General features: G+C 42.2%; 2 protein-coding genes and 1 long non-coding RNA gene across 10 annotated transcripts in view; 2 read left to right on the forward strand and 1 right to left on the reverse strand.

Annotated features, from left to right (window-relative positions):
• Positions 1–186: 186 nt before the first annotated feature.
• On the forward strand, positions 187–20,970 carry prss56 (serine protease 56). Of its 5 annotated transcripts, none has more exons than XM_064338225.1 (17): positions 187–839; positions 1,493–2,729; positions 9,212–9,326; positions 10,724–10,882; positions 12,058–12,315; positions 12,869–13,058; positions 13,338–13,446; positions 13,818–13,974; positions 14,249–14,391; positions 14,603–14,762; positions 14,993–15,181; positions 15,474–15,644; positions 16,030–16,214; positions 16,546–17,020; positions 19,244–19,300; positions 19,650–19,756; positions 19,927–20,970. In XM_064338225.1, exons 3-17 carry the CDS (start codon positions 9,224–9,226, stop codon positions 20,098–20,100), a joined length of 2,637 nt encoding a protein of 878 aa, XP_064194295.1. In that variant the 5' UTR covers positions 187–839; positions 1,493–2,729; positions 9,212–9,223; the 3' UTR covers positions 20,101–20,970. The 5 variants fall into 5 exon arrangements, with proteins under 5 accessions (XP_064194295.1, XP_064194297.1, XP_064194296.1 ...); XM_064338224.1 differs by lacking the exon at positions 187–839 and having other exon boundaries at positions 855–1,649; positions 2,610–2,729; XM_064338223.1 differs by lacking the exon at positions 187–839 and having other exon boundaries at positions 855–1,649; positions 2,614–2,729.
• On the reverse strand, positions 16,360–22,188 carry LOC135256456 (uncharacterized). The gene is made up of 2 exons (XR_010330440.1): positions 22,065–22,188; positions 16,360–18,907 (listed from the first exon to the last, which is right to left on the reverse strand). It is a non-coding gene; the product is annotated as an uncharacterized LOC135256456 (long non-coding RNA).
• The window catches only part of chrng (cholinergic receptor, nicotinic, gamma), a 10,096-nt gene continuing 5,262 nt past the window's right edge, over positions 22,147–26,980 (forward strand). The window contains exons 1-2 of one of the 4 annotated variants that reach the window (XM_064338229.1): positions 22,147–22,370; positions 26,710–26,849. In XM_064338229.1, the coding sequence (XP_064194299.1) occupies positions 22,364–22,370; positions 26,710–26,849 (147 nt within the window). In that variant the 5' untranslated portion in view covers positions 22,147–22,363. Of the gene's footprint in view, positions 22,371–22,459; positions 22,801–23,570; positions 25,270–26,709; positions 26,850–26,980 lie in introns of those variants that run through there. The other 3 variants (XM_064338231.1, XM_064338230.1, XM_064338228.1) reach the window with 3 other exon arrangements.

Raw genomic sequence — 26,980 nt, forward strand, 5'->3', positions numbered from 1 at the left:
AACTTGAATAACAAAAAATGCTCATCTTATGACGCGTGCAGATTACACTTACTTGCGGTTTCTATATGATATTCTGGAGAGCTGTAGTCGGGGTCCTCTTCGAGCTCAGTCAGGTCTTCGTAATTGCTCCAGGACGCCTGGTAAGAACAGCGCCTGATCTCGATTTCGTAGGGCATTTCTCTCACGTGCGCTCTCGGAACGCACAGAGAGGGCGCGCACTGTTGCGCGTCTGGAAATCTCTGTTACAGCCTTTGCAGACACTGCATAGACTATACGTGAGTCACACCCATATAACCGTGGTGTAGGTTTTTATTATTTGATGTATTTATGCATTCATAATTTAACGTGTCGAGATACGTTCACGGAAAATTTGGGGAATAAAACGATGAGGAATATGATCATATACGTTCATCAAAACAATATTATCTTCAAGTAGCATGGTGTTAATGACTTTTTGAATGCTCGTTGAATGGGACTCGTATTATATTGTATCATCATCCCTAATGGTTACGGGTATTGAAGCTATTATAAAAAACTATAATTCCGAGCTGAGTCATTCATCTTTACAAGGTGGTCAATGCTGTTTCATTCAGCTGCAACTAGGCAGGTGGGCGCACACAGTTGGGACGAGTCTGATCTTTACCCAACTTTTGGCTATAGTATTGCGTACATTAAATACAGAGCGACTTATAACCTTAGTGGAAATTGCATGATAAATGGTAAAATTGTGGGTCCGTTTCTGATAATTCTAGGAGAGGCTTGGAATTGGAAGAACCTAGCGGCAGTCCGACCCAAACAAAGCCACTGAGCCTGAATGAGGCGGGCCGTTCTTTGTCAAGGTAATTGACTCTGACGGCAAGTTAGAATGTTCTGGTAATGATCGACTAACCCTGACAGACGATGTCTGTTCCTCCCACCAGGTTTTAGGCTACAGAAGCTGCAGGCTACAGCTGTGTTTGCTACAGAAAAGGCAGTTAACAAGCCCTGTGTCAAATCTGGGTGTGATGTTGTAGCTCACAAAGTAGCTAGTATCATCATCTGCGGAAATGTCGCTACAGGCATCAGCAGTTCAAAGATAAAGTGCGGTTCCAAGTTGAAGTAGCACACCAGGGTCGCTGATGATAGTAGTCATTTTAAGACGTAATCATTTTTCAGAAACTGGAAGTTTTTAAAGACTTTTTGTTGTTAAATGATCGTTTGCACTCTAGGCAAAATAACTTTCACTCCACAAAACTCCTGCAAAGGCCATGCATTTTTTTAAATAGTAGGCTAATCTTCATTCCCTAGAACGATTTCGTTTAAAATTGTTTAAAATAAATTTGTTCTGGAATTGACATAAAATAGGCCTACGATATTTGACGTATTCAGAACTTGCTCAGAAATCTCTTTGTTTCCCCGGAAAGGTGAACACGCAAACAACTCGTGAGAGGGAGAGATTTAGACAGAACGTTGTGTTCAGTTAAAGAGGTCCTTTTTTGTTTTCGTGTGACAGGCATATCGAGGCATATGCTTCTGCGGAGACACCTAATCCCTGGCTCGATGTGACAGCGCTGACCAGCGTTAATTTGATTTTGAGCATCCCATGGCCTTTAATGAATTTTAGTAGCTCGGGACGTCTTGAGAAACCATGGGAACCAGCCGATCGACAGGTAAGAAAAAGAAATGTATTAGAACTTAATGTGCTGCACTGTACACCAGGCAAATAGGTTTCGACTAATGTCCTCGTTGATAGTTTACACACGTACGACTGCATCGTTTGCCCTAGTATGAATGACGACTGTCTTAAAAGCAAAATATTCTGAAGGATTATGCAGCGTAGATTTGTTTTTTTCATCATACTTAAAACGGCAAACTATGCACTTAAAGCATGCAGTTTACGTGTGAGAACTGTCAAACCGGACATAGCATATGTATTTATGCATATGATATTTATATCCTGTTTGCCTGTTGCGCGTGATAAATGCAGAACAATCGTTGCTAATCGACGTTGCTATAGACATATAATTCCAATGCATTAATAACGAAACATTTTTGTATGGGATTTGAATCTTTCGGACACCGTGTTGCACCCAGACAATCTGCCCTCTCCATCCCCAAAAGGTACTACCTTTGCAATGTTTTATTAACTAGCCTTTAGCTCCATCTAGAGACAAATTCAGATACCCAAGAATAATTGCAGTCTGAGGTATCAGTTGTATTGCCTTTTATAACAAATAATCAGAAACAGGATAAGCAGACACTTAAAACAAAATTTAATCTCATAGAAACTCACATTGAGCTCAATATTTTATCAAAATATACAAAAATAATTGTGATATACTGAATATGATACACAAGCTATGTATTCTCTATGACATTTGCAACTTTGTCACATAAAAAAAAACGTTTTCTGAATTGTTACTTGAGGAGACGTACAGCAGTGAATAATTATGGCTCCAAAGGTTTTTTGGGTGGGTTCTCTTCCTTCCTCTGTCTGATAGAGGGTAGAACACAGTATCTGTTCAGTGTGGAAGGAGTGGGGGGAATGAGGGATGGGCTCGGTGGGGATGGAAAACACAGCTTTGGCTGCTTGTTGTCCCTGACTTGCATGTACTGCCAACCGCTTGGAGGTAGTGATTCTGGACTAGTGGAAGGTTGGAGTTTGAACCCATGACTCTGTCCACTGCTGCTCCCAGAGGTCAGAACTGGCTGGATGAATGGGGGCTCTACTACACACGCCTGATGATTGGGTATGTTTTCCAGCCATTCTTCGTGGTTCGGAGCTTGCGCTGAATTTCGTCTCCGCCCTTTGGCTGATTTGGGCCGAAGCATAAGAGCACTTTTTCCAAGGTCATCCTGACCAGGGGTGGCGCTGTGAATTTTGATGCTCCTCAAATGTTTCCGGTCCATTAAAAACACTGAGAGGGTTTGAAAAAAAGATAAATATAGTTATAGTCATAAACCTCAGAAGAGGAATTCACAATGTGTATGTGGGCTGATGCATGGTTTTTGAAGTCTGCTTGTGCCATAGCTTCTTGTAATCAGATTGTTTATTCAAAGCATCTTGAAACCTCCTCTTATTATTTCACAACAAGACAATACATAACATATATATAATATATATATATATATATATGTTTGTGTGTGTGTGTGTGTACAGTCTGTGTGCATGAACCACACATTTCAAAATGTCACATGGATAAAAGACAAGCAGAAATCAACCGAATCAACACAGACACACACACAAGTGAAGGTGGTTGATTTGGTTGGTTTTTGCATGTCTTCTATCTATGTGACTCTTTAAAATGTATGGTCTGTTTGTAACAAAACTAGTTCCATAAATTCCTAAAATTCCGTCTTTGTCCAACATTGAGCCTTAAACGTTAAAAATGTCTAGCCATTAATTGGATAATTCTTTATCTGTTACCTCTTTGGATGTTCTCCCTTTTTATTCCAATGCCCTTTTGTTTTCCTGAAAGCTGTTAAACAGCTCTTTCTGACTACGTGTGTATCGTGTGTTACTCCGTGTAACATGGTAGTGATCTTCATTCCTGGTCCTGGAGAGCTGGGGGGTCTGCTGGGTTTTTTTTGTTACTCGGTACTTGATTACAGAAAGTTAAAAGCAGTTGATTACAGTTACCTCACCTCACCTGGTTTCTTAAGTCTGAATTGGTTGCTGATATTAAGGTGAAAACAAAAACCAGCAGCGCTTGTGGCTCTCCAGGGCCAGGAATGAAGATTATTTACTTCTATATGCAGTCAATACGCTAAGAGCCTGCAGTCAAAGCTTGTCATTTCTACTTAACTTTGCTTGCATTACTCCTCTGAACTATACAGATAGACACTATCAGACCACACTTTTCTTATGTAATATTTGATGCTATTAACATAAACAAGCAGCCTACACAGAAAGAAAAATAAGATAAATTAACCTATTCTATATCACATTACTTGTCCATATTTTGACATTTTCTTCTTATCAAAATTAAAGGCCTTGATGATGTAAGGAGAGTGACTAAAACACAAAGGTTGTGTTTTTGACAGGAAGAAACTTTTTTTGAACAACCGTGTCCTTAAATTCAATATTGGAAAACCCCTCCCCTCGTACGACTGCAGCCTAGCGAATGAACTGGTATGATAAAGAAATGTGACAAGTTACCTTTGCTGTTTCCTCCCCATTTGCTGCTACATCATCCTCATTACGCCTGGTAGCCTGACTGGCTCAGAATGGCAGTGTAGTGGGAAAGTTCTCCGTCTCAAACATTACGCTCCCCCACAGTTCCGCCAAGCTGCCTTGGAAACAGTGTTTGCCTTTGGCAAACCTTAGCCAGGGAAAACAGCATGTGAGTGGACTGCATTTGTGTGTGCATGTGTGTGCTTTTACAAGAGCGAAATAATAAAATGTAAAATTAAACACAGCCGTCCTGGTGCTAGGTAACTGTGTACTATGCTGATAAGAGCAGGAGTATAGGACACAATTTAGATGCACACTGTGACAGTTTCAGTGCCCAGCATTCTGAACAAACAGCATGGTGCATAGTGCTCTGAGAAGGATACACTAAAACAGATCCTTGGCTCTTAACTGTAGACCCACTATGATACACATTTTGTATTTCTCTTGTTTTGTAATAATTTAAAGGGAACTATACTATCATTTATGTGTTATTACATAACATAATTTGCACTGCTGTCATGTGCCTCCCAGTAAAGCGTAGGCCAGTTATATCTGCATATATGGCTTAAACTTAGCCATATTGCCTACCGTTGTTCTCAATTTGACCTGTTTGCAGCCAGAAGCTTATTTTGCTGTAGACTGTGTCAATGGCCTTTTTATTAAAATAATATCAGTGTATAATAAGAAAAATGTGCATTTTGAGTAAATAGATTGGGTATTTGAACAAAGTTATTTGTGTTTCCTTAGCAAGTTTGTTCCAAGAAAATTGCAGCTGACAGCCCTAGTCACCTAGCGTAGCCTATTTATTTGGAGCTTCCTAGTTTACAAGAGCAGTAGCGTCACTAGAGTTGGACTAGGGTTGGTGACACCCGGTGCAGTCAACTGGTGGTGTCACCATATGTTGTCGACGGAGGGGGGGGGGAGGGTCCCCCCTAGTGACACCTCTGTACAAGAGACAACCTTAGACAGCTAGCTTGCATATATTCTACGTTGATAGTGTTCAAGGTGGTCTTAGCAATTAGGCTGCACCAGCAGAAATCGTCAGTGCACTGACGTGCAAAGCATAATGTCACCACAGGATGTCGCAGTTCTACATCCTCACATAAAATAGTAACACAATGTTGATTTATTGCACGTTTTGTTTGTGTTATTGAGTATCCTTTTATTAAAAGTTTAAAGGTAATTTTACTTCTAACAATTTTGAAGATATATTAGTAAATTACTATTTACTTTCACCTGAACTCTTTCCCTTCGTGTACAAAATGAACATTTTATGTTCAAAAAGTGTATTTTGAGCAATAAAAATGTTTTGTAAATGTAATAAGGGATTATTATAACATTTTTCGTTTTTGAAGATCTTTGGGAAGAAATACAAGCTGTAAAATGTTGGGAACCATAGATTTTTTTTCTCCCCTTCTCCATCCCGGTGACCCACTTTTCAATTGTTTTCACACTGAAACAATGAAAAGTGGTTTCATAACTACACAATTCCTGAGTGTCATTCAGCACAACTGTTTTATTTTATTGTCATGTCATTATGGTGTGTGCTTTGTGTTCTTGCTTTATGTAACAGCCCCATCTTGCCTGGTGGCCTGAACTCATGGATCCTTTTCATCAGACGTGCTCCCCAGGTGTCTGCCAAGCCTCGACCACCAGACTAGCTGTGAAGAAGGAGTTATTTCTCTCCCCTTTCTGTGGACCGACATGGTTTCTTCTTGTGAAGGCCATAGACATGGAGCTAGCCTATCGGGGGTTAAGTGCAAGAATAAAATAATGATCTGCACAATTAGCTCAGGTTCAAGCCTGCAGTTGTAGGCACTGGGATCTCCAGGACTGCTTTAATTAGGGACGTGGAGGGAGGGTCCCTCCTTGTACCCATAGTGACGTCTGGGAGAAATAAGTGTCTACCAGAAACCTCGTCCCTGCAGGCTGTGCAATGCCTGCCAATGCCAGCGTCCTTTCCCTTGGGAACTATAGCCTCCATTCATAAAACAGTTTTGGCAACAGTCATAATTTATGAGGGGCTTTAAACTAACCATGAATCCAGGGCAATGTAAGTCATAGGTAACGTGCTTCAGTAAGTTGGGCTTTTTCACCAGTTAGTGCAATCTGAAGTTTTTGCTTTCCTGCAATTTGCACATGGCCTGATTTTCTCAGTTTTTCTTTACCAACTAATGAGAAATATCCATTGTACATTGACTGCATGTCTGTGATCTAAATAATTAGATTCAGATTAGATTTCAAGTCCTCAAATTAGATTCCTGCAGTTCCGAGAAAGTCATTTTTCATTTATATTCTATTATAAAGCTGGAAACAGTAGGTCAGAAGGTATTAAGTCTATGCACCACAAGTGGAGCAAAAGCTTCTGTTCCATAGGCTGTGTGGGGCTGAAAAGAAAAGTCAAAGAGGCGAGAACCCAGAACCCAGATCTCCATCTCTCCACCTTCCCCACACCCCTCTCCCCACCAGCACCATCTAGCACCATCTTCGGATGGGTCGAGGGAGGGACTGGAGCAGCTCGGCACAGAAGAGGGGGAAACTGTGCCCGCTGCAGTGGGAGCAAGAAGGGGCGGCGGAGAGGACAGTTTAATCAGAGGACATCAAAGCGGCCCATGGGAGGGGGGGGCGGAGGGATGAAAGAGTGCCGCGCGTTTATTCCATGCCATCTCGCTCTGCCCGAGTTAGCTTACAGATCCCAGCGCCATTGTGCGCCAGCGGGTGCATGGAAGGGGCTGGAACCAGCAGTCGGCTCAGTCCTCAGTTCGGACGCTCCAAGAGGGGAGGAGCAGTGGGATCTTCCGCCGTCCCCCACGGGCGGCACAGCCCTTTCATTCGCCGCCCGCCACAAAGCAAGGGTCCCCTTTTTTGACGTCCCGGCGAAATTGGCCGGTCGCAAGCCCGCCAGAGGTACTCCGTGTCACTGGGAGTTGCGCGTGCGCACGCGCGCACACGTACGCTGGCACTGTTCGCCATGCCGTCAGCGTTGGCTCCCGGGCCGAGCCAGCTGAACCCTTTTGACAAGTGTTTTCAGCGGCGACGCCGGCCTTTCATCGGCGAGCGCGTAGCGATCTGTCGGGCCGAGCGGCGTCTGTGAAGTTGACTCCAATTCGCATTTGCGTGGGATCCGCACTTTTCCACTGGCCGTTTCTTTCTAACCAAAGACTGAATATAAATTTATTGCAGTGCATTTGATTGTCAAATGTGCTTCTGTATCAGTAGCCATGTCTCTGCAGTTAATATGTCTGTCTGTGGAAACACAGACAGACGTATTAGAAACCTTTTTTCACGTGGACCCTAGGCACATCTATAATGTTTGATTTTCACTTCTCAAAAGCTCAGGTGTCAAACTCCAGTCCTGGAGGGCTGCAGTGTCTGCTGGTTTCGAGATGTTCTCAGCACCAGTGGTTCAAGTCATTGACTGGCTAAAGAATCCACACTCCTTGTTCCCAAAGGCTTAATTGACAGCTGATTGAAAGGAAACCACAAATACCTGCAGACAGCTCCCTGGGAATTTAGTTTGACTCCCCGGTGTACACAATCACGCTTTATTTGGCAGTCCTGTTTAAAATGTTACTACTCATTGATTCAATATCTCAATATTTATTAAATATGACTTAGTTTTGAAACGATTAATAAAGGGATTATAAGCAAATAACATATCTACTTAATAGTATGATGCTGTCGTTTGGACGTAAAAGAATAAAGTGTTTTTAAATATAGGTTAAATGTCAAAGTTAAAGCCAAACAGAAAAGGAATATATATATATATATATATATATATATATAATATAATATAATATGTATGTGTACAAAAAGTGTATAAAGTGTAGAGCAAGGTCCTGAAAGCAGGCTTCCTTTTAGAACTGCGTATATGGGCCACACATTTTCCATGTGCTTGTTTATAAAACAGTGTATGAATAACATGGAAATGAAGTATATACCTTATTTAAGTATGCATAGCTGCTACTTAATATTCTATTCTACAAGACACTTGTAGACCTAGAAAATATTTGTGATGCATCTTAACCTTTTCTTCTTAATGACCAGCTCTTAGAATATATAGTAACCAACTCTAAATTGTTTATGTATTTGTTTACAAAAGTGAAAAAATTGTACAGATCTACTTCCTTTTTTAACCTGTGCTATTCCAGTTTGGTTTTAACGGGAGCCTTAGGCTGCTTTTATTATTTAGAATTATTGAATATTAATTTTGAATATCTTTTATATTTTGCTTGATACTGTCATGTTTTGTATGACCAGTGTCAAACCAGTTTTTAAGTTACCTTGCAAACTGCAATGCACATTTACTGACAATCTCAGCTGACGAAAGTTCAGCTGAGAAAGACAAAAGTGATATGAATCGACAATATTTTAATGGAGGGCATAAAAGCGTGGAAATGATCAAGGGAAGCGGCTCGTCTGTGATCGTTAAGGGGACAGCTTTGAAGTAGGCAGGCTCTGTGTGATGTGGAGGACAATGCCTCCTTTGAGGGACAGGCAGAATGGCAGACGTTCCCCTCTCCTCTCTCCCTCTCCCCCCACAGCCTCCTCCTCCCCCTTCTTTTTCCAAGCATTACAGTCCACAGCCATCACTTCCCCCCAAGTTTCTAACGCTAATGAATTCAAACAACCCCTCACCCCATACACACACACTCACCAGCACCACTCACCCCCCTCTGTTTCTCCTCCCTCCCCTCTCTTTCTTTTGACAAAACCAAACCACTTTATAATTTCCAGCCTTGGCAAGTTGCACTCCATTTGCTGTTACCATCTTAATGAATTCAGCTGTTTATGCATTGGCCATGGGAGCACTCCCCCCTCCCCTCCCCCTTCCGTCACACCCTGAGGGACTCTATATATACCCCATGCTACTACACGCACCTATTGTTCCCCTAAGTAAACTTGCAGACAGATGCCCTACGTAACAGTGTGGGAGAGAGCTGAGACACTAGGGAGGCGGGAGAGAGTTGCTGCAGAAACCTTGAGACAAAAGCAGTTGCGGGGGATTTCTGGAACTGAACTTGGTCCATACAGTTCTTTTTGCCGTTTCCTCCACAGGTGATCTAAAAGATGCTGCTACTGGCATCGCTGCTGCTGATGATTTTTTTGGACTGCAGGCTGGCTGCACCAGCTGGGAGAGAGGTGTACACCATGCCCCAGAGTGCACTGCAAGGTAGGCATGCTCTGTTGCTTTGGAAGCTGGCCCTGCTGCAGGTGGCTGATGCTGCGATGCTGTCACACTAATTCTCTGAGTAGTGCTGTTGCGCTGAAGGCTAGTAATATGGTGTTAGCACTGTGCTAGCATTACCTATTGAAATCTTGAATCAGAATTCTTTAAATGAAGTTTTTCTGAAACAGATTTTAAAAGAGATAATAGATGGGTAATTAGGATGAGAACAGTAATTGAAGGATTTGGACTTTTTTGGATATTTTGATCCGTTTTAGAAAACTTTCTGGACAGATGATGAATTAAACATCTCAATCATTTGCAGCTTTGTTCAAGTTAATGTAATGACAATGAGAATGGCATGTTTGTAACACTGCTCTCTTAGCACCTGGGCTCAATGTGACCTGGTTGTGTGTGAAGACTGATGGAAAAATAATTCATATGAATAGTGGAGGATCCTCCTTTTATGTGGCAGGAATAACATGTCCATCTTCAACAGTGTAATCAGACTCCTCCCTAATCCAACAAACTTTATTTCACGTTCTTTCATGTGAAATTTAGGATGGTACTGTGCTTTCTGAGCTAGGATACTGCTGTTTTGGGATGTGCAGACTGCTGCTGTATCTTGTGGGCCTACATGTAGAACAGATCTTCAATTAAAGGCAACAGCGATGAGAAATGCCTTCTCAGTTGTCCCGCCATCTCTACCCAAGGCCTCATCAGAGATGCTGCTAGCGCTCCAATTAAATTTTCAATCAGCATTGTGGTTGTTAGTGGCTCTCTGTAGCAGAGCATACAAGGGACTGTTGGGGGGGAGCTTGGGGGGGTCTGGGGTGGTCGGGGGTTAGCGGCACATTTGAAGCTGGTCCCTGGCTTCCTCAGCTGCTCTCTGAGCGCAAGCTTGTGTTCTCTTGCGTAGCCTCAGCGCATTTCGTAGCACAGCGAGAATGAGGACACGCACTGTGGGTGCCCTGAAATCTCCTACTTAGCAATGGGACAGTCCCGGGGTCACACTCCCTGTGTTAAATAGTCACAGCTCCCCTCAAATGCAAAAACAACAAAGCTTTTTGCGTCTGTAAAGCATTTCAGTATTCCACTAATTAGTCCCCTGATCTGGGGATAGAATAGCACTCCCAATACACAGCAGTTTGAGCCATTCCAGGTCTTACTAGATGCAGGAGAGTGTACCGAAACGCTTCCAGAAGGCGCTGTCATCCTGCAACATTCTCCTGCCTCTAGTAAGCTCAAACTGCTTTCCATAAAGAGTGTTATTTTCATCTTTTCTGGTTACATAGGCTAACCACAATTACTATGCCGTCAAGAGCTTTAACTTGGGGGTCCTCATGAATTCCATTTCTCATGTAACCTTCATAGGTCCCTCTCTCTCTGTGCTTTTGCCACAGCCCTATCTGACAGGGGTACGGTGGTGCTGGAGGCGGCCCTGGCCAGTGCTCTGTCGGCCCTGGAGCAGGCAGTATCGGATCGCAGCCGGGCCGAGTCGGGCTGCAGGGGCTGTGTGCCCTGCCTCTTTCAGGACTGCGGACAGCGCTCGGGGCCCTGCGGTAAGAAAAACGCCATCACCCAATCCCACTATGTGCCTTCGCCAATCGGTGAAGTGTTTCCTACTGGGCTCTGTTTTGTCAAGGACGTTGTCAAAGATATTAAGTTGAGTTTTGTGTCTAAAACTGCTCTGCCAAATAATTAATAAATGCAATGGGCTACAGAAGGAGAACCCAGGCAGGTTTGACTTATAATTTACATCATGTTTATTGCATTTGAGCATCTCAACATCTGTTAAGGTAATTATTTAACTCGTTACTTGTTAACACGGGTTATTAGACCACATTTCTGATTCTCATTATATCCCTGCATATAAAACAAAGGTTTCATCGACAGTATATTTTCTTTATTTGGTGTTTCACATGATATAGTTTGTGCTCAAGGAACCTTTAGAATACACAAGTTCTTCCAGGAGGTCAAGATAATATGGATACACACACAATTGGGTATATTTTCTTTGTGAACCATTTCAGATTATAGAAAACGAAATCCATAATGAACCTGCAAGAATTACAAATCTTGTTTCATTCTGGGATGTTCTTCATTCTTGGAAGCTGATTGGGAATGTACACTTCAAACAACCAGGTTCAGAAAGCAGGGAGAGAATGCATATGCAGGTATCCAGATGTATTAAGGCTTGATGTGGAAATATTATATGTCATATTTCATTTTATAGTGGCAGTAGCATAACCATTAGATTCGGTCAGATATTCTATCAATTCTAGCTTGTCTTGGGACTACAGATGGAAACTAGTTGATCAAAACTGTCACCATAAACAAATATTATGACGCGAATAATGTGAAGAAAAAAAAATAATGAGATGAATAGGGATACATCTTAATCAATTTGATTATTTGCTGTAATAGATCCATTATTACATTTGCTACATACGTTCCACCTCTATATTACACTGGGCCAGTCAGTGGTGGATGGGCTCCCCCTCTATAGACGGGTTCCTCTCAAGATCTCTTCCCTTCAGAGTTTTTCTTCCCACTGGGAAGATTTTTTTATTTTTACCTTGCTTGCTTTTTGGGGAATCTGGGCTGGCTTTTGCAATTTTTAAATTCTCCTTATGTTACCCTGCAAAGTGTCTTTGTGACCATTCTCTGTAAAAAGCACTATAAAAATAAAATTGATTTGATTTGACATCCTGAGAAATTATGTTAACCCTCATAGGTCATTCCCCCGACGCGTACGCCACCGAGCCAAGCTGTGAGGTCATCAGCCAGACGCAGAGGCTGCTGGACGAGAGGGAGCGCAACTGGGCATTGAGCCAAGCATGCGGGTTCTACCGGCGGCGCTGCCCAGCGACGGAGCTGGGGAAGGAGAGCTGCATTCGGGTGATGGGGGAGAGCTGCAGTGCCCGCGTCCTGCAGTGTAGTCTACTCAACACCATGAACAACCTGGAGCCCGCCCCACAAACCAAAATACAAGGTACTGCATCCCTGCAGCCACTCTTTTATAGTGGCCAGAACCAAAAAGCTCAAAATGACATTTGAGATGAACAAACGTTTTGCTGTAGTGTTTTTGCAATGTTAGTTTTTTTTACCATCAATAAATCATAGCCTTTAAGACCATTAGCTACTTTGTGGAATGGTCCAAATCACATTTATAGAGATAAACATCAAAGAAATCACAAGCCCACATTTTTACAACTTTCCACAACCTAAAATGATTTTAATAAAGATCAGCTAGAGTCCTTTCACAGGTTTATCCGTAACTACCAGTAACAGAGCCCTACCAAAATTCACCTCCCTTCAGCAAACTGGTTTGGTAGTGTATATGTGCTGGTCAGGAAATATCTTGGAAAAACAGTGTCCTGTTCACACTGTTACCATACCTGTGGATGCAACAACAGGGGCTCAGCTAGGATCCTGTTGCTATCCCCTTTTCTCAGTGAACTTATAAAAATGAATACGGTAGTGCACTGTCAAAACTGTTCCACGATAGAAGCTATCAGCACACTTAGCTGCCTCCCCCCTGACAGCTGTCTGTGGTCAGCGGGTCCCAGCGGTGCAGAACCTCACTCAGCCTCGATCCAGGATTGTGGGGGGATCTCTGGCCCCTCCAGGAAGCTGGCCCTGGTTGGTCAACCTGCGGTTGGACGGTGGGATGATGTGTGGAGCCGTGCTGGTGGACAGCTCCTGGGTGGTGACAGCTGCCCACTGCTTCTCTGGGTAAGTGTGTTGACTGTCCTGTCCCAGCCTAAGAGTACTCATACAATCAAATCAAATCCCAGATCACTTGCCAATAACAAATTAGTATGGAAACATGGAAGCACTAGTGGCTTTCTTTCAGATTAAATCAGTTAACGGTTCTTTCAGAATATTGGAATAATTCATGGATGTAGGCCCAATTCGTTGTTAATTTGGGACAATGCATTATTTTATATATTATTTATCTGGCTCTAATGATGCATATCCAAAAAATACAATTCCTTTTTTGCTATTCTTCAGAAGCCGAAGTGAGAATTATTGGACAGCAGTGGTGGGGGAGTTTGACATCACAAAGACTGACCCGGAGGAGCAAGTCATGAGGGTGAATCGCATTATTACTCATCCCAAGGTAACAGCATACAGGAGTTTAATGCTGTGTCTCTTACTCGTAGCTATGTCTCTGTATCTTCATTCAGGGATACTCAAATCTGGCCCTTGAGGCCAGACATTACACTCACTTTGTGTCACAGGTGTAAATCAGTAAATGTTTAGAGGGGAATAATGAAAACCAGCCATACCAAAGTTGAGGGCCAGATTTCACAACCCATGCCTTAGTATATTCTCTTCATCCCATTTTTGCTGGTTTTTGAACCAGTTAGACTACAATATCTTCCTCTGTCACAGTTGAGAAGAGTTTTCTTTCAAATTCATAGCGCTGTCATTTTTCTGCTTTCATAATCATATGTATTACGTTTTTATGCTTTCTTTTGCTGTCTGTAGTTTAATCCAAAGACCTTCAACAATGACATTGCTCTGGTGGAACTGACCTCCCCAGTGGTGCTCTCTGACCGTGTCTCCCCAGTCTGCGTGCCCTCTGGGCAGGAGCCCCCTGTGGGGACCCCTTGTTTGGTGGCTGGGTGGGGCTCAATGTATGAAGGTGAGGAAGGTCATAGGAGGAAGAACACTCAATATTGTTTGCTTCACAGTAAGACTCAAATGTGACCCACTCTCCTGGACGAAGCACGGTGAATAGCATGTTACTCGAAGTTGGCAGTCATGATACCTGATGAAATGCACTTCAGTCAAAAGTACATTTAAATTACAAGGATATTCACACTCTTCATCTTGACAAAAATGCTGCTCCTGCTTCCCATTTTCCAGATTTTTATTTATTTTTGCCAATGCTGGTTTCTTTGTGTGTTTGTCTCCAGATGGGCCGCCTGCAAACACAGTGATGGAAGCCAAGGTTCCCCTCCTCCCCCAAAACACCTGTAAGAACGCACTTGGGAAGGACCTGGTCACCAATACAATGTTCTGTGCTGGCTACCTGTCAGGGGGCATCGACTCCTGTCAGGTGAGTTCCGTATAAATTCTCACTTAGCACCTTGAATTTAATGTACTGATATTCTGTTAAATTGCTAATAGATCGTAGTCTTCCCAGCTTTTAAATATCCTAATCCATAATAGCATGGGAAAGCTACAATTTATGCACTCCAAATTGAAAATTACTGTGAAACTCAACACTGCAGGGAAACTGTAGCGGTGAAACTCTTCTCCCCATACAGGGTGATTCTGGGGGTCCCCTGATCTACCCGGACCGAATTTCAGGGCGCTTTCACTTGTATGGCATCACGTCTTGGGGCGACGGGTGCGGAGAGAAAGGGAAACCTGGGGTGTACACTAGGGTCACTGCCTTCTCAGACTGGATCTTGGCTGAGATTCAGAGTGAGTCTCCTAATTGTTTTGAACTTGTGTCCCCAGAAAGCAACATATAGTTTCTTTATGTCTGGCTGTGATCAGTTGTAGAATAGATTCTTGAGTTTAGATTCTCAATGTCTGTCTTTTCTCAGAAATGGTTATAAGGCAAATTCATTATCAGATATTCAAAGTAAAATCTTTTGGAACTATTTGGCAATTCTGTATCAATACAACCCTGTGTATTCTTTTTACGCCAGAATCCTCTGGTAGTCGGGAACCGACATGTCCGGAGTTGCTGAAGACATCTGAACTATCTGAGGAGCAGCAGAGGTCAGAGTTCAGGTCTCTCTGCCGCTTCTACACCCTCACTTGTCCCCATTCTCAGGGTGCTGCTGCTTGCATCAGGATGACTGAGGACAAGTGCTATAACCGCTACAAGAAATGCCGTGAGTGTCCTCTGTTGTTCTATACAGTCCTTGCAAATTTTAAGACAAGATAAAAGCATTTTTTGCATATCCCAAATTAAGTGGAAACCTGTATGAAAATGCTTACGCATTTTATAATTATAATTACGCAAATTATAATAAAACAGCTAAACTTAGGAGGTTTCCAAACCAAAGTATGATGCTAGATTACAGCGACTCTCTTCAATGTGTTGAGGGCATGCTCATTGGCTGGGCTGGACACTGCATTTTGTAATGAAGCCCTCTCACTGCAATTTGTGTCTTACATTGGCAGAACTGCACTCCTTCCTGCAAACACTACTTGATCTCCTGCAGCGTGCCGAGGACTACATCAGGGACAAGGTGGACCTAACATTTTTCACGCAAACACTGCCCCAGCTGGTGGAGCACATTTACAGCACCGCCTTCCCAGGCCGGGAGCGCCGCCAGGCTCCGGCACAAACAGGTACGCCACCAACACCATTGTAACCAATTGCAAAAGTCCAACTGCCTGTTATATTGGTGGGTCTTTGCGGACCGCATTTTGACATGAATGAAAAACATGTTCACATAAATGGTCCCATTGGTAATACACACTTACCATTCCCACAAGTCTGTGGACATTAATTCTGCCATAACTATCCATCCATCCATCCATTATCTATATCTGCTTATCCTGATCACGGTCACAGGGGGTGCTAAGCCTATCCCAGCGTGCATTGGGCAAGAGGCAGGAATACACCCTGGACAGGCTGCCAATCTATCGCAGGGCTCTGCCATAACTACTGTTCAGGAATTTGTGAGTGTAGTAGATATTTTTTCATTGAGTAACAGCTGTATTATTTTAAAAGAACAGGTAGGAGTGACCGCTGCACCAGAAGAAGTGGGTCTTCACTCACCCCCTCTGTTTGAAGAGGTTGGACCCCTTGTGAATGATTGGGCTAATTACCTGAGAGGTATTGCAGAAGTTCTGAACCACAATCCCACTAGCCAAGGTCATCAGCTACTACTTCAGGAGAAGAAGCTTTTCCTCCAGGTAAATATTTAAGTACACAACCCCTACTAGAATAAACCATAAGTGAAATCCCTAAAGAAAATAGGATAAATATAAGGGAAAATAAAGGAAATGAAAAAGGAAGAATATAGTCGTTGAGAAAAAGAAGGGGCTTTTAGGGAAAGAATTGGTTCAATTGGTTTAATTGCATGAAATGATGGACCTTTTCATATATTACTCATGAAAACAGAACGTCTGAAAAATATCATCATGGACAGGGTTAGGATTTCTGACAGAAGCATAACCCCGAGGGTATTGTGTGGTGAAAGTGTGGTGTTTCCTTCACCAACCAATCGTGGCGTCTGACCCACAGGGAGAGGATGGCACTCTTCACCAGCTGGAAGGAGAATATCGCTCTCTGATCAATCAGCTCCGCTCCAGGTTGGGCCCTGCAGTCGCCCTTGCTAACGTGAGCGCAGATCCCACAGTTCAACAAGACAGAGACATTTCTTCTTCTGCTGGGGCTGAAAGGGCAATGCCATCCCATACCTCCGCTCAATCCCAGGGAACGATTTCTACATCCATTGTTCATGCTGCCCAGGAATTCGGAGAACAAACTACAAAGACCCCCTCAGAAATTCCAGCTACGGATGCGTCTTGGGATAGGACTATGGCGCATAGTCAAAAAGTGTCATGGCTGAATCCACCGTTGTCATCTGGTTCAGCTCCTCACATGGACACCCCTGATACCAGTGAGCCAATGACTTCTGACCCTACACAGATGCCTCAACTTGTTGCTCCCACGCTTTACCCTTTCAACAAAAATCCTGCACCCAGAAGACAAACAGGTAGGCCTCTTCATTAAAAAGAGCTTCTTACTAAAAAGAGCCTCTTATCACCTTTTTGAATAATGCCCTTCAGAATGCATTATTCACTAACCTCCAGTAAATGTAACCATCAAGTTCCTCACTGTCTCTGACAGTCTTGACTACCTCGTTCATACACCTTAAAGCCTGACAACCTAATTCTCACCAACCTAATGTCTCCGTGGCCACAAGGTTAATCTTAAAAGGAAACATAGAAAATCTGGAATTGGAAAGTTTCTACCTCTCCACAATATTCAGTAGTAAAACACATTCCAAACAGCTGAAATCCAGTACCTTGATATTTTATTAAAATGTAAGGCACTACTTGTGCATCTGTCAATCACATTTATCATCCTGTTTATTTGTAAGCCAACAGAGCATTAGTGTATATACAGGTGGATGTAGCTGTCATATGAGATCATAGTCCTCATTGCAGTCAGTCATAGTGGGGTGTATCCCTGCCAGTTTCCCTTTTAAAGTCATTATTTTGGTGAGATGGTATCAGGGCTCACAGCATGGATCTACAGGCAGAGATAGGGACATGTAGGCAGAGGTAAGTGATATATCCTCCAGTTCTGGAAATGGGGGAGGCCGAAATATTAAACTGGGAAAAAAACCAGTGGAAGAACACTGGGTGTTGTGGAGAAATTCCGACCATGGCAGGAACTGACTGGGTGGGATGGGTGGTCAGACGCCTAGCACCTCAGAATGGTGTCCAGGTCTTGGCTGACCAGCCATTACACTTTCTTACAAAGGAAAAACCTCCATTAGCAGGACAGGTAGAAGGGTGGATCTGTCCCAGTACAAGGGCTTCCTTGGTGCAGTCCTCCATGGACTGAAAAATATCAAGTCCAAGAGACAAAACCTGGCTCATTAGGAGTCTCCCGATCCCACCCATTTCACAAGAGCTCAGGTCATGTATTGCAGAAATGGTATGGTTAGCCATAGTAAATACAAGAGTTTGTTTTGATTCAACTATCTCTCTCAGCGCTAAAAAGTCAGATTCTGCCTAATTGTAATGGCTATGCCTCAGTCTCAGTAGAGGAACTTGGGAAATTCCAGGAAGACTCAATTGGAGACTGAGTAGCAAATTTTGGTAAACTTGTCAGATTCTCTGAGCACTCAGGGGAAGGCAAATTCTCTGAAGTCTTGAGCAATTATGCGGAAATCGCTTTCACGCAGGCAACCATCCACTCAAGTAGCAAGAGATAAGAGCCCAGGTTAAGAGGCTGATCTCTGGATGCCATTTCATCTATCAAATGTTCTGACCTTTTTGAAAAAGAGAGACAGGAGCCTCCTCATTCCACCTACTCTCTGTTTGCAAACTTTGCTGCGGTGAAACAAGTTCTCAAAGACTCCTGCCCACTTCCGAATTAGTCAAAAACACTTTGCTTAATCCTGCCTCAGCCTCAGTAAGGAAACTTGGGAAATTCTGGTAAGACTTGGTTGGGGACTGAGTTACTAATTTGGGTAAACTTGTCAGATTCTGTGAGCGCTCAGGAGAAGGCAAATTCTCAGAAGTCTTGAGCAATTATGCAGAAATCTCTTTCGCGCAGGGAACTGTTCAAGCAAGCTGAGTACTCTCACTCCCACACCGCCATGGCCCAAGTCAGGGCCTTCCCCGAAAGCAGCAAAAAGTTCAGTCCCTTGTAGCTGCTGTCTTTTCCCTATAGAGGGCTGGAGCTTGAACCTGAGAGAGCACTGTGTCAGAAAGCCTTAGCATCTGCCCAGATGACCATCGTAACATACAGGTGGGGGTAGGCGAGAACCTTGTAGAGGCAGTTGTTGGCTGCGGGCACCTGAAGTCGAGGCAGGAGCAGTAGCAGAAGATGATATCCTCTCCCCAGATGTTGTGGGGGCAGGCATGCACTAGACAGCAGCAGTAAGGGACAGGACTGAACTGGGAAAAGACTCAACTAACTGGACACCATAATAAACCAATAATACAAAAATGACACCAATCACTAGGAATGGACTCAACGAGCAAGAGAAACACAATGAGCAGTGAGTTAGCGACATCTGGTGGTTGAAAACGGGAACCGTGACAGAAAGTGGGTAGTGGTAGCTTCTTTTAATTGATGCACTGATATGTTGTGTAGCTTGAATGCACAAGACACAATATTAGGACTAATATTAGCTAGGATGGACGAAATGCTGATATACGAAGCGTAAAAAACCTTATGACAATATTCCTACTCTTTTCAGTTCAACGAAGACGCAGAGGTCTGCACAAGAGGCAGCTGTCTGGGGTGAACAACAAAGGTAGGCGTTATTCTTGTAGGTTTTATATTTGTAAGGAAAAACACTCAAAAATAGGGGATATGCCCTCACAAATATTCCATATTGATATGTGAGCCGTCATTACAACGTGGCTGCTGTGACCTGTTAGATTATGGAGCATACATGTTGTTGAAATATTGTTCATAATTTGCTCTCACACATAAAAATTCTAAAATATCAAAGACAGTACTTTGAATTAGAATGTGGTTAAAAAAGGGAAAGACTGAAGGGGTGCAGCTTGTCTAATGTAGTTTAGTTGTGTTACTTTCCCATTCCATATTCTCAGTTTACATCACTGAGATTAATAAATGAGTATGTCTCTTTCTAACAGTGTGCCCAGGGGTTGTGGAGTCAACGCAGCAAGTCAGTGTGATCAGACAGTCATACCGCTGGGTACTGGCAATCCCAAGCAAAAACCTCAGCATGAATTTCCAAGAGGTAAGCCTTTCCATCTTTTCAATGGAGTTTTAATATACTGACACCCAATGATTTTGTGTTAAGAAGGCCGTTGAACTTGCTAGGATTGCTATCCTTTCAAAGGATATGTCATTATAATGTCCTTGTTGGGTTGTGACACGCAGGCCGTCTTGCTCTCTGCCTGCTTTCAGGTGCTGGTGGATCTGGCCTCCAAGAATGAGCGAGGCCTATATGAGGCACGGATCCGAGCCATGGTCGCAGGCCGGCCCCTTACCTTCTACAGCCTCGTGGGATTGGAGAGCGAGGCGTTCTACCGAAGCATGCCCCGTGTCATTGCCATGGCACTGGACACATTTAAGGCATGAATGAGCCGAAAAGGAATGCAAACCACAGTATTTCGGACAGATATCAATGGGGGCATTCTGTCTTCTCCAGAGGACAGGTCTGACAGCACATCTGAAAGTACTGCTGATTTTACACAAGTGCAGAAGAGACAATACAGATTTTTACACAATCTTGATGAATTTCTGGCTTGCTGCTGGACACAGGAAAGAATATATAGCACCCATATTGGAAGTGAAATCTGGCCAAATACTTCTCGCAACGTGTCCATCAATAAATGTGTGTTAGACATTTTTTGCCTTCTTGCTTATCACGCTGTTCTCCCAGACCTCTCCCTGAGACCTGCAGTGTGGAATGTAGCTGACGTTTTTGCAGACATTTTTTTGACAGTTTAAGAGACAAGGTTCTTCTGAGTTGTCCGAGTGCCCTGTCACAGACTGTCAAGCATATTCATCAAAATTCTAACTCTGAAATGTTCTGAACTCATGTCAGTTGAATGTAGAGGGAATGGCTGAAGATAACCAATTTTTAAAACAAAACCAGGTCAAAACCTAGTATATGGCTAGACCGGCCAACCAATGGTGTAACTTTATAACTCGGCTGACCAATGGTGTAACTTCATCACTCAGTCACAGACATCCGCGTTTATAGGGCTGGTCCAGCCAAAAATTTCTACAATGGGTCGCTTCACCCAGCTGGTATAACTCCCTCAGACCTAACTTATGAGCCTGTTTGTGTGGATATTTGTCAAATAAGTTATTCAAAATGGCTGATTTTGCAATGGTTAAACCTCTTGTGAAAAAAGCTAAATGTAAAAATATGGTAATTTTCATGATGGAGATATTTATTTGTATATAGAAATGTATTTTTGTAATAAAAATATATAAACAATATTACTGTATTTTTCCTCATTTGTTGACACCAGTCATGACTGTGGGAACTATTGTTATATTTATGATTGGAATATACAATCATCCGCCCCATTTCCCTTTGAGGGTGAACCCGTATAACTACTTGGAAGAGAACAAACAGTTCCTCCCTTCTTGAGTTACTCCTGCAGCAGTGATCATAGCTGGCTGTAACCAAAGACCAATCAGTTCATTTTGTGAGGACCGTTTCCTTGCATTCACCCAGTTTCACACAGTGTCTATTTATCACATTACCTATTTTGTGGACAACAATCTGTTGATCCCTACATAAACTGTCAGGGGTGTGACACAAATAGTAAAGTTGTATTACTTCTAGAATCTACATCTTACATTTGCTTAAATGTCTTTTTTTACTGAAATGTAACCTTCAAATCACTCATTGTGTTCTTCTTCTAGTGTTCCTGTCTCATTGCACTGTGACCTACATTTCACTGCTTGAACTGCAACATTTATATGGGATTTTTGCAGAGGCAGTTACACTACAGTTTTCTCTACTGAGACCTAAAAGATCTGTTTTATTTAAACTGTGCATGCACGGCTATGTGTGACCAAAACAAATAGGCTACAACTAGACTAATAGCTGCAACAACACACACCAAAAAATGTTATGCTGCCATCTAGTGGACTGAGACAATTGAAGCTCAATGTGTTGTTTAACAAACGCGTCCGTCACGGTCACAAAATGCATTGTAGTGCTTGTTTTCTTGAGTGTAACAAATTTGTAAAGCTCAGTAATCTCATTTGTAAAATCTCACATCCATATCTCTGCGTGGGTTCTTGTCTTTCTTTTGGTAGGCACAATCAGTAGTACAATCACAGTAAAATGTCAATAGTGGAGGATACAGCAATGAGAGATGATAAATAAAAATATCTACCAAACCAGTGATCTAACTAACGTTGTTATTTAGACTTCTTCCAACAAAGCTAATAGCTCACAAAGTTAAATTATTATTATTTTCACCCTAATAACGTTCGTTTATAGTTAGCTAGCCAACCATGCCTCTTAGTTTACGTTTGCTATAAAGCCAAAATACTGAAATAAAGTGTCGTAAACTTACCTTTCATAAAATTTGAAGCGAACAGCTCTGTCCCACTGGGACACTGTTCCTCCTGAAGGCCAGGCATGCTGACTACAGCCTTCCACGAGGGTTTCCTTTCTTAACTTTTTCTTCTTCTGGCTTTAAAGTTATTTGGGGATTGTGTTCTAAAACCTTACGTTGGGTGTTCTTATTTCGAACACCCAACTTTAGCATCCCAGGTTGGTATTTAGGCGATGAGAAGGCGAATGGCGATGGAACGTCTTTTACGAAAAATGTGTTACGCCGTAACAAAGTGAATACCACTGCCGAGTACAAAAATGCTAAGTAAGCAGGTCGTTCGTGAACTTAATCGATTTCTAGTAAACTGGCTGGGGAGCTACAGCTACTACATAAATATTCTTACGACAGCTTATTTTTGTAGCCTATCAACATCTCTCCAGCCGTCCGTTCACAAGAAATAATTCTACAAAAGCCCAGAGAACTAATATCCGATACGCTTGTCAAGTTCGAATTCCACTTATCCTTTGACCTTTCCCTTTCTCCCAGCAAAGAAGTCCAGATACAGCAAAACGAAAAGACAATCCGAACAGGGCCCGTTCTAGAACTAAAGTTAGCTTTGGGTTTCCTCGGTGTTGTCAACTGAAATGGATTAAAAGCGACGCAGATTTGGCTTGTTTTCTGCTGGACCTGGCTGTAGGCCTAAGAAGAGTAACGTTACTGGCCGTGTGAAGCTACAAACAAGGACTTTCACAAGGTTCTGAAATGTTCAAAGATAAAACAAAACACTGTTACGTTCAAAATAATGGAATTAATTAAGATATAATTTAATATACCTTCTTACTGTCACTCACAGTCGCTCATTTCATGGTAATGCTACCTATAGCTATCTACAGGCTAAGCCAGGCATTAGCTATTGTCATTTTTGTCATTATTCTGAATTTTTTAAAAAAAAGGAATTGAAAACATTAACGTTTGTAACATGTTTAACATTGTTTTCGCCTGTACCAGATACAGCAGGCTGTTTACTAACTTAGCTAGTTAAATTAGTCCGAACAATTATCATGCTAATATGGCACTAGTTAGCATTTACCTTGATAGCTAGCTGCTGTGGCTTTTCGGAGTGCTGCATTTTACAGAGGGACATTGTCCGTGGTAAAACATGGCACCGGGTGTTGAGGGTTTAAGTTGTCTGGCATTACCAGTTCAGTCATTTGAAATGTATATGCAGTCTTCCATTGCACTCATAAGCCTTTAAAATTTTTACTGCCTGTCAAAACATACATAGGCTTCTAAATCTATGTATGCCTTTTGAAATTCCTCGCTGAAAAAATGTAGTGCCCACTAATGCAATTTACCACAAGAGGGAGCCCACGGCTCATTGTGTTCTTCAGCAGGCGCTGAAGTAGAAGATTAGTTTAATTCGTAATCAGGAAGATTCTGATAACCTAATAATATGGATTTATCTTCAGCTTTGTTTATTAGTGCAGCAGTGCTTGGTAGTGATTTTTCAGTTCATGCATTTATATAACGATGAAGGATGCAAGATAGATTATTTTACAATAGCTACTCTTTTGTGTGTTGGACACTAACTTCAACAGTGAATGTAGGAATCTAACAATCACTAGATCTGACCTGCAGGTGTATCCATCTAAAACGCTTATCACTGGGGTTGTGTCTCATCCTACCATCAGGAACTCTATCCCACATGTCCCATTGCTGACTGGGTGGAGATTTTATGATTCTCCTCAAATCAACCCACACACACACACGCACACACACACACAGCATCTCTGCTGCAGTCAGGAACCAGCAATATTCCTGCACCAGCTCAGTTGTACATTAGCACAGTTGTCAGTTGCTTTGACTGCAGTGTGAAAATAGAGGTGACTGGCTGCAAGTGCCACAGAGAATTAGAGTTGTCTGCATTCTCTTGAATTAACAGCACATGGATTTGTTAACTCATCTGGGAGTGATAAGCATGCAGTCTAGAAGAGATTTGACTGCAGAGAGAGCACGTGCCACTTATTGCCCACATGTTGAAGAGGTTTGGCTCTGGGCATTCTCATATTCTTAAGTTTTTTATCTGTTCTATGGACAAACTTGTAAGCTAATTTGCCTTTGTGTTCACCCATAGCATTCCCTGCCCAATAATAATAACATTTTTTTTTTTGATGGGGAAAAAATGTGAGAAACACTGCTGCTGTACTATATATACTATGGAACAAAATGTGAAGGCTGTTTAAGTTTCTTTAGATAAGATTCCTATAATGTAATGTAAACCATGACCTTACACCACTGAGTGTTATTCAGTTCACCTAAGTGCACTCATCTTTGTACCAAGTGAGGTAAAATGACTCAAGTGCTAACTGATTTCCTGTCTCTGTGTGATCCCTGTAGAGTTACCTGCCTCACATCCCCTTACTAAAAGGTCATCTCAAAATAAAAATGACAAAAATCACAGCAGAGAATATGCAATTCACACAAATATTTTGTGAATGATTGTGGCAAACAGTGTTTTTGTTGCGGTACCCCAGATGATGATTACTGGGAATGGAGCTTTTGTTACTATGCAAGTGAACGATTGTTGGGAATGGTGTTTTGACTGTTGCATTTCCTCAAGTCTTCAGTGGCACAGAGGGAAATATTGTTTGGATAATTTGAGATGCAGCCGTTTTTAGCCGTGCTTCCTGTCACTGCGTGCAGTTCCCGCTCGCCTCCCTCGTGGTTCATTGATGACTGTTATAGATAGAAACAAATGGCAGGAGACCAGCTGTCCAGAGCCATCCGTCCGCCAACCATCCACGTTGCGCCATCTGCAGTCGACAACAGAACGTAATATAATCTTTGTATTTTACTGGTCAGAATCTGAAGTTGTGGGAAACAGTTCAAAAATACTGTAACCCCCTGGAGTGTCTTCTGTGAGGATTTCATCTGTAGGACAGCTGACAATGCAAAGGAGGACAGTGGGGTTGGGCGCTAAAAGCTGCGGTCAGGTCACCCAAAAATAACATCTCAACCACAGGACAAAGGTCCCAATTCCCAGCTCAGCAACCCAACAATCACCAGCACATGCCCTGACAACCAGGTGCATACCCTCTCTATCAGACTGAGTCAGGGAGACTTCAGATCACTACATTTTCCGTTGGCCACGGAGAGATGGAGTTGGTCTCATCCCTCCCTTTAGCTCTCCTACTCCTTTCTTTTATCCTCCTCTTCAGCACAGGTAGATGTCTTTTACATCCTTTATTTCATTTGGTACTGAGTATTTCCATCCATAATTTTCCATTCATAATTATTCATAATTACTTGGTTATTTTCCCTGTTATTTTATCCTAGTACGTGTGTGCATGTGTGTGTTCCTGCACACGTGTGTGTGTGTGCATGTGTGTATGCGTGCGTGTGTGTGTGTGTTTGGTGTAGATTTCTTAAACTAATCAAAAGCTACAAATGGAAAAAAGGATTTGATATTGAATGCTGAGAGATTGCAACTTATTCCTGGAGAATACAGTTGTCTGACTGTAGGTATGAGCTGTTGTTAAACTTCTAAAAGGTTACTAATTCACCGTTTGTGAAACTGCTGAGGTGCCAGCACTGAGAAAACAGCATGGGCATTAGCTTCTTCTTTGTTATTTATTTCAGACTCTTTGTTTTCACCTCTTCCTGTCCTCTAGTTTCACCTTTGCCAACGTATGACAACCTATAGAAAGTGATGTTTGGTAGAATAGCTAAAAATGTGAGAACTATAGAAACAATATGAATACTTCACTATTCTTTTTATGAACCTCCCTGCTACCAAGAAACCACTTAAACTGTATGCCTTTGGTGAAATTAGTTCTTCGATTAATTCATTAATTCTTTCAGTAACTATTCCTGGGGTATACTCTGCATATTGTAATAATGAACTATAGACAGAGTTATGAAGTCTATGCAGTAATTATATTATTATACTAGTTATCTGTTTGTTTGTTGTTTTGTGAAGATCCTAGTTCGGTTGCTAAGAAATTAGTTGTTTGTTACAGTTGGTATGAGCTATCTGTCTCAGTTTGATCATTTTTTATGAAAGCTGATGACTACTTGCCAGACAATTTAATTTTAGTGCCCTGTGTCTGCGTTTGAACTGAGATTTTAAGGATAAGATGTTTTATATATTCCCAAACATACTTGTTGCAAATTATTAGAAAATGTAAAACCAAGATCAATATTCATTTGGCATTTCAATCAAACCTAATTTATTATGAACGGGTGGATCAAAGACCATACACAGTGTGAACCTGGATAACACTAAAGTCAGAATCTACTGAAATACACATCTCTCTCAGTTGGTTTCCCTCTTGCTGCCTTATTATATTATTATATTATTATATTAGTCTTTTCCTTTCGTTTGCCTGGTTAACTTTCAACGTAATTTGTGCATTTCAACAAATTTTGCTTGACGTAACAAACCTGAACAGTATGTTTGTTTTACAAGATGTATCACAATGGACAGGCAGCAGTCAATACAGTATTAAAATGTAATCACAATAATGCAATGCTGTCCAGACTGAACCTGGGAAGTGCTTAATAATATAATGAATTGCAACATGGAATCCAACAATTCTGTGTTTTGACAGCTGTTAAATGTGGAGCGTTAAAATGTGATAAATGTCTGGTGCCATTTTCTCAGGAGCTGAGGGTCTTAACCTGGAGGGGCCTTTGATGAAGGACCTGATGCGGGGTTATAACAAGAACATTCGTCCAGTGGAGTGGAACAAGAACATCATCCAAGTGGAGCTCAAGCTGACTCTTACCAACCTCATCTCTCTGGTGCGTACATGTACAGGCACAAAGGTGTGTGCTTGTGTGTGTGTGTGTATATGTATGTGTGTGTGTTTGTGTGTGTGTGTGTGTGTGTTTCAAGCACTACTCAACCTGTTGTTGAGGAATGGTTGCATCCA

Source organism: Anguilla rostrata, chromosome 6 (assembly GCF_018555375.3).
Source record: "Anguilla rostrata isolate EN2019 chromosome 6, ASM1855537v3, whole genome shotgun sequence".
In the NCBI taxonomy this organism is placed as follows: Eukaryota; Metazoa; Chordata; class Actinopteri; order Anguilliformes; family Anguillidae; genus Anguilla; species Anguilla rostrata.

Coding starts and splice junctions, on each gene's coding strand:
- prss56 (XM_064338225.1), top strand. CDS start 9,224: ATGCTGCTACTGGCATCGCTGCTGCTGATGATTTTTTTGGACTGCAGG. Junction 10,883..12,057: donor ACAGCGCTCGGGGCCCTGCG/GTAAGAAAAACG, acceptor TAACCCTCATAG/GTCATTCCCCCGACGCGTAC. Junction 17,021..19,243: donor TGCACCCAGAAGACAAACAG/GTAGGCCTCTTC, acceptor TACTCTTTTCAG/TTCAACGAAGACGCAGAGGT.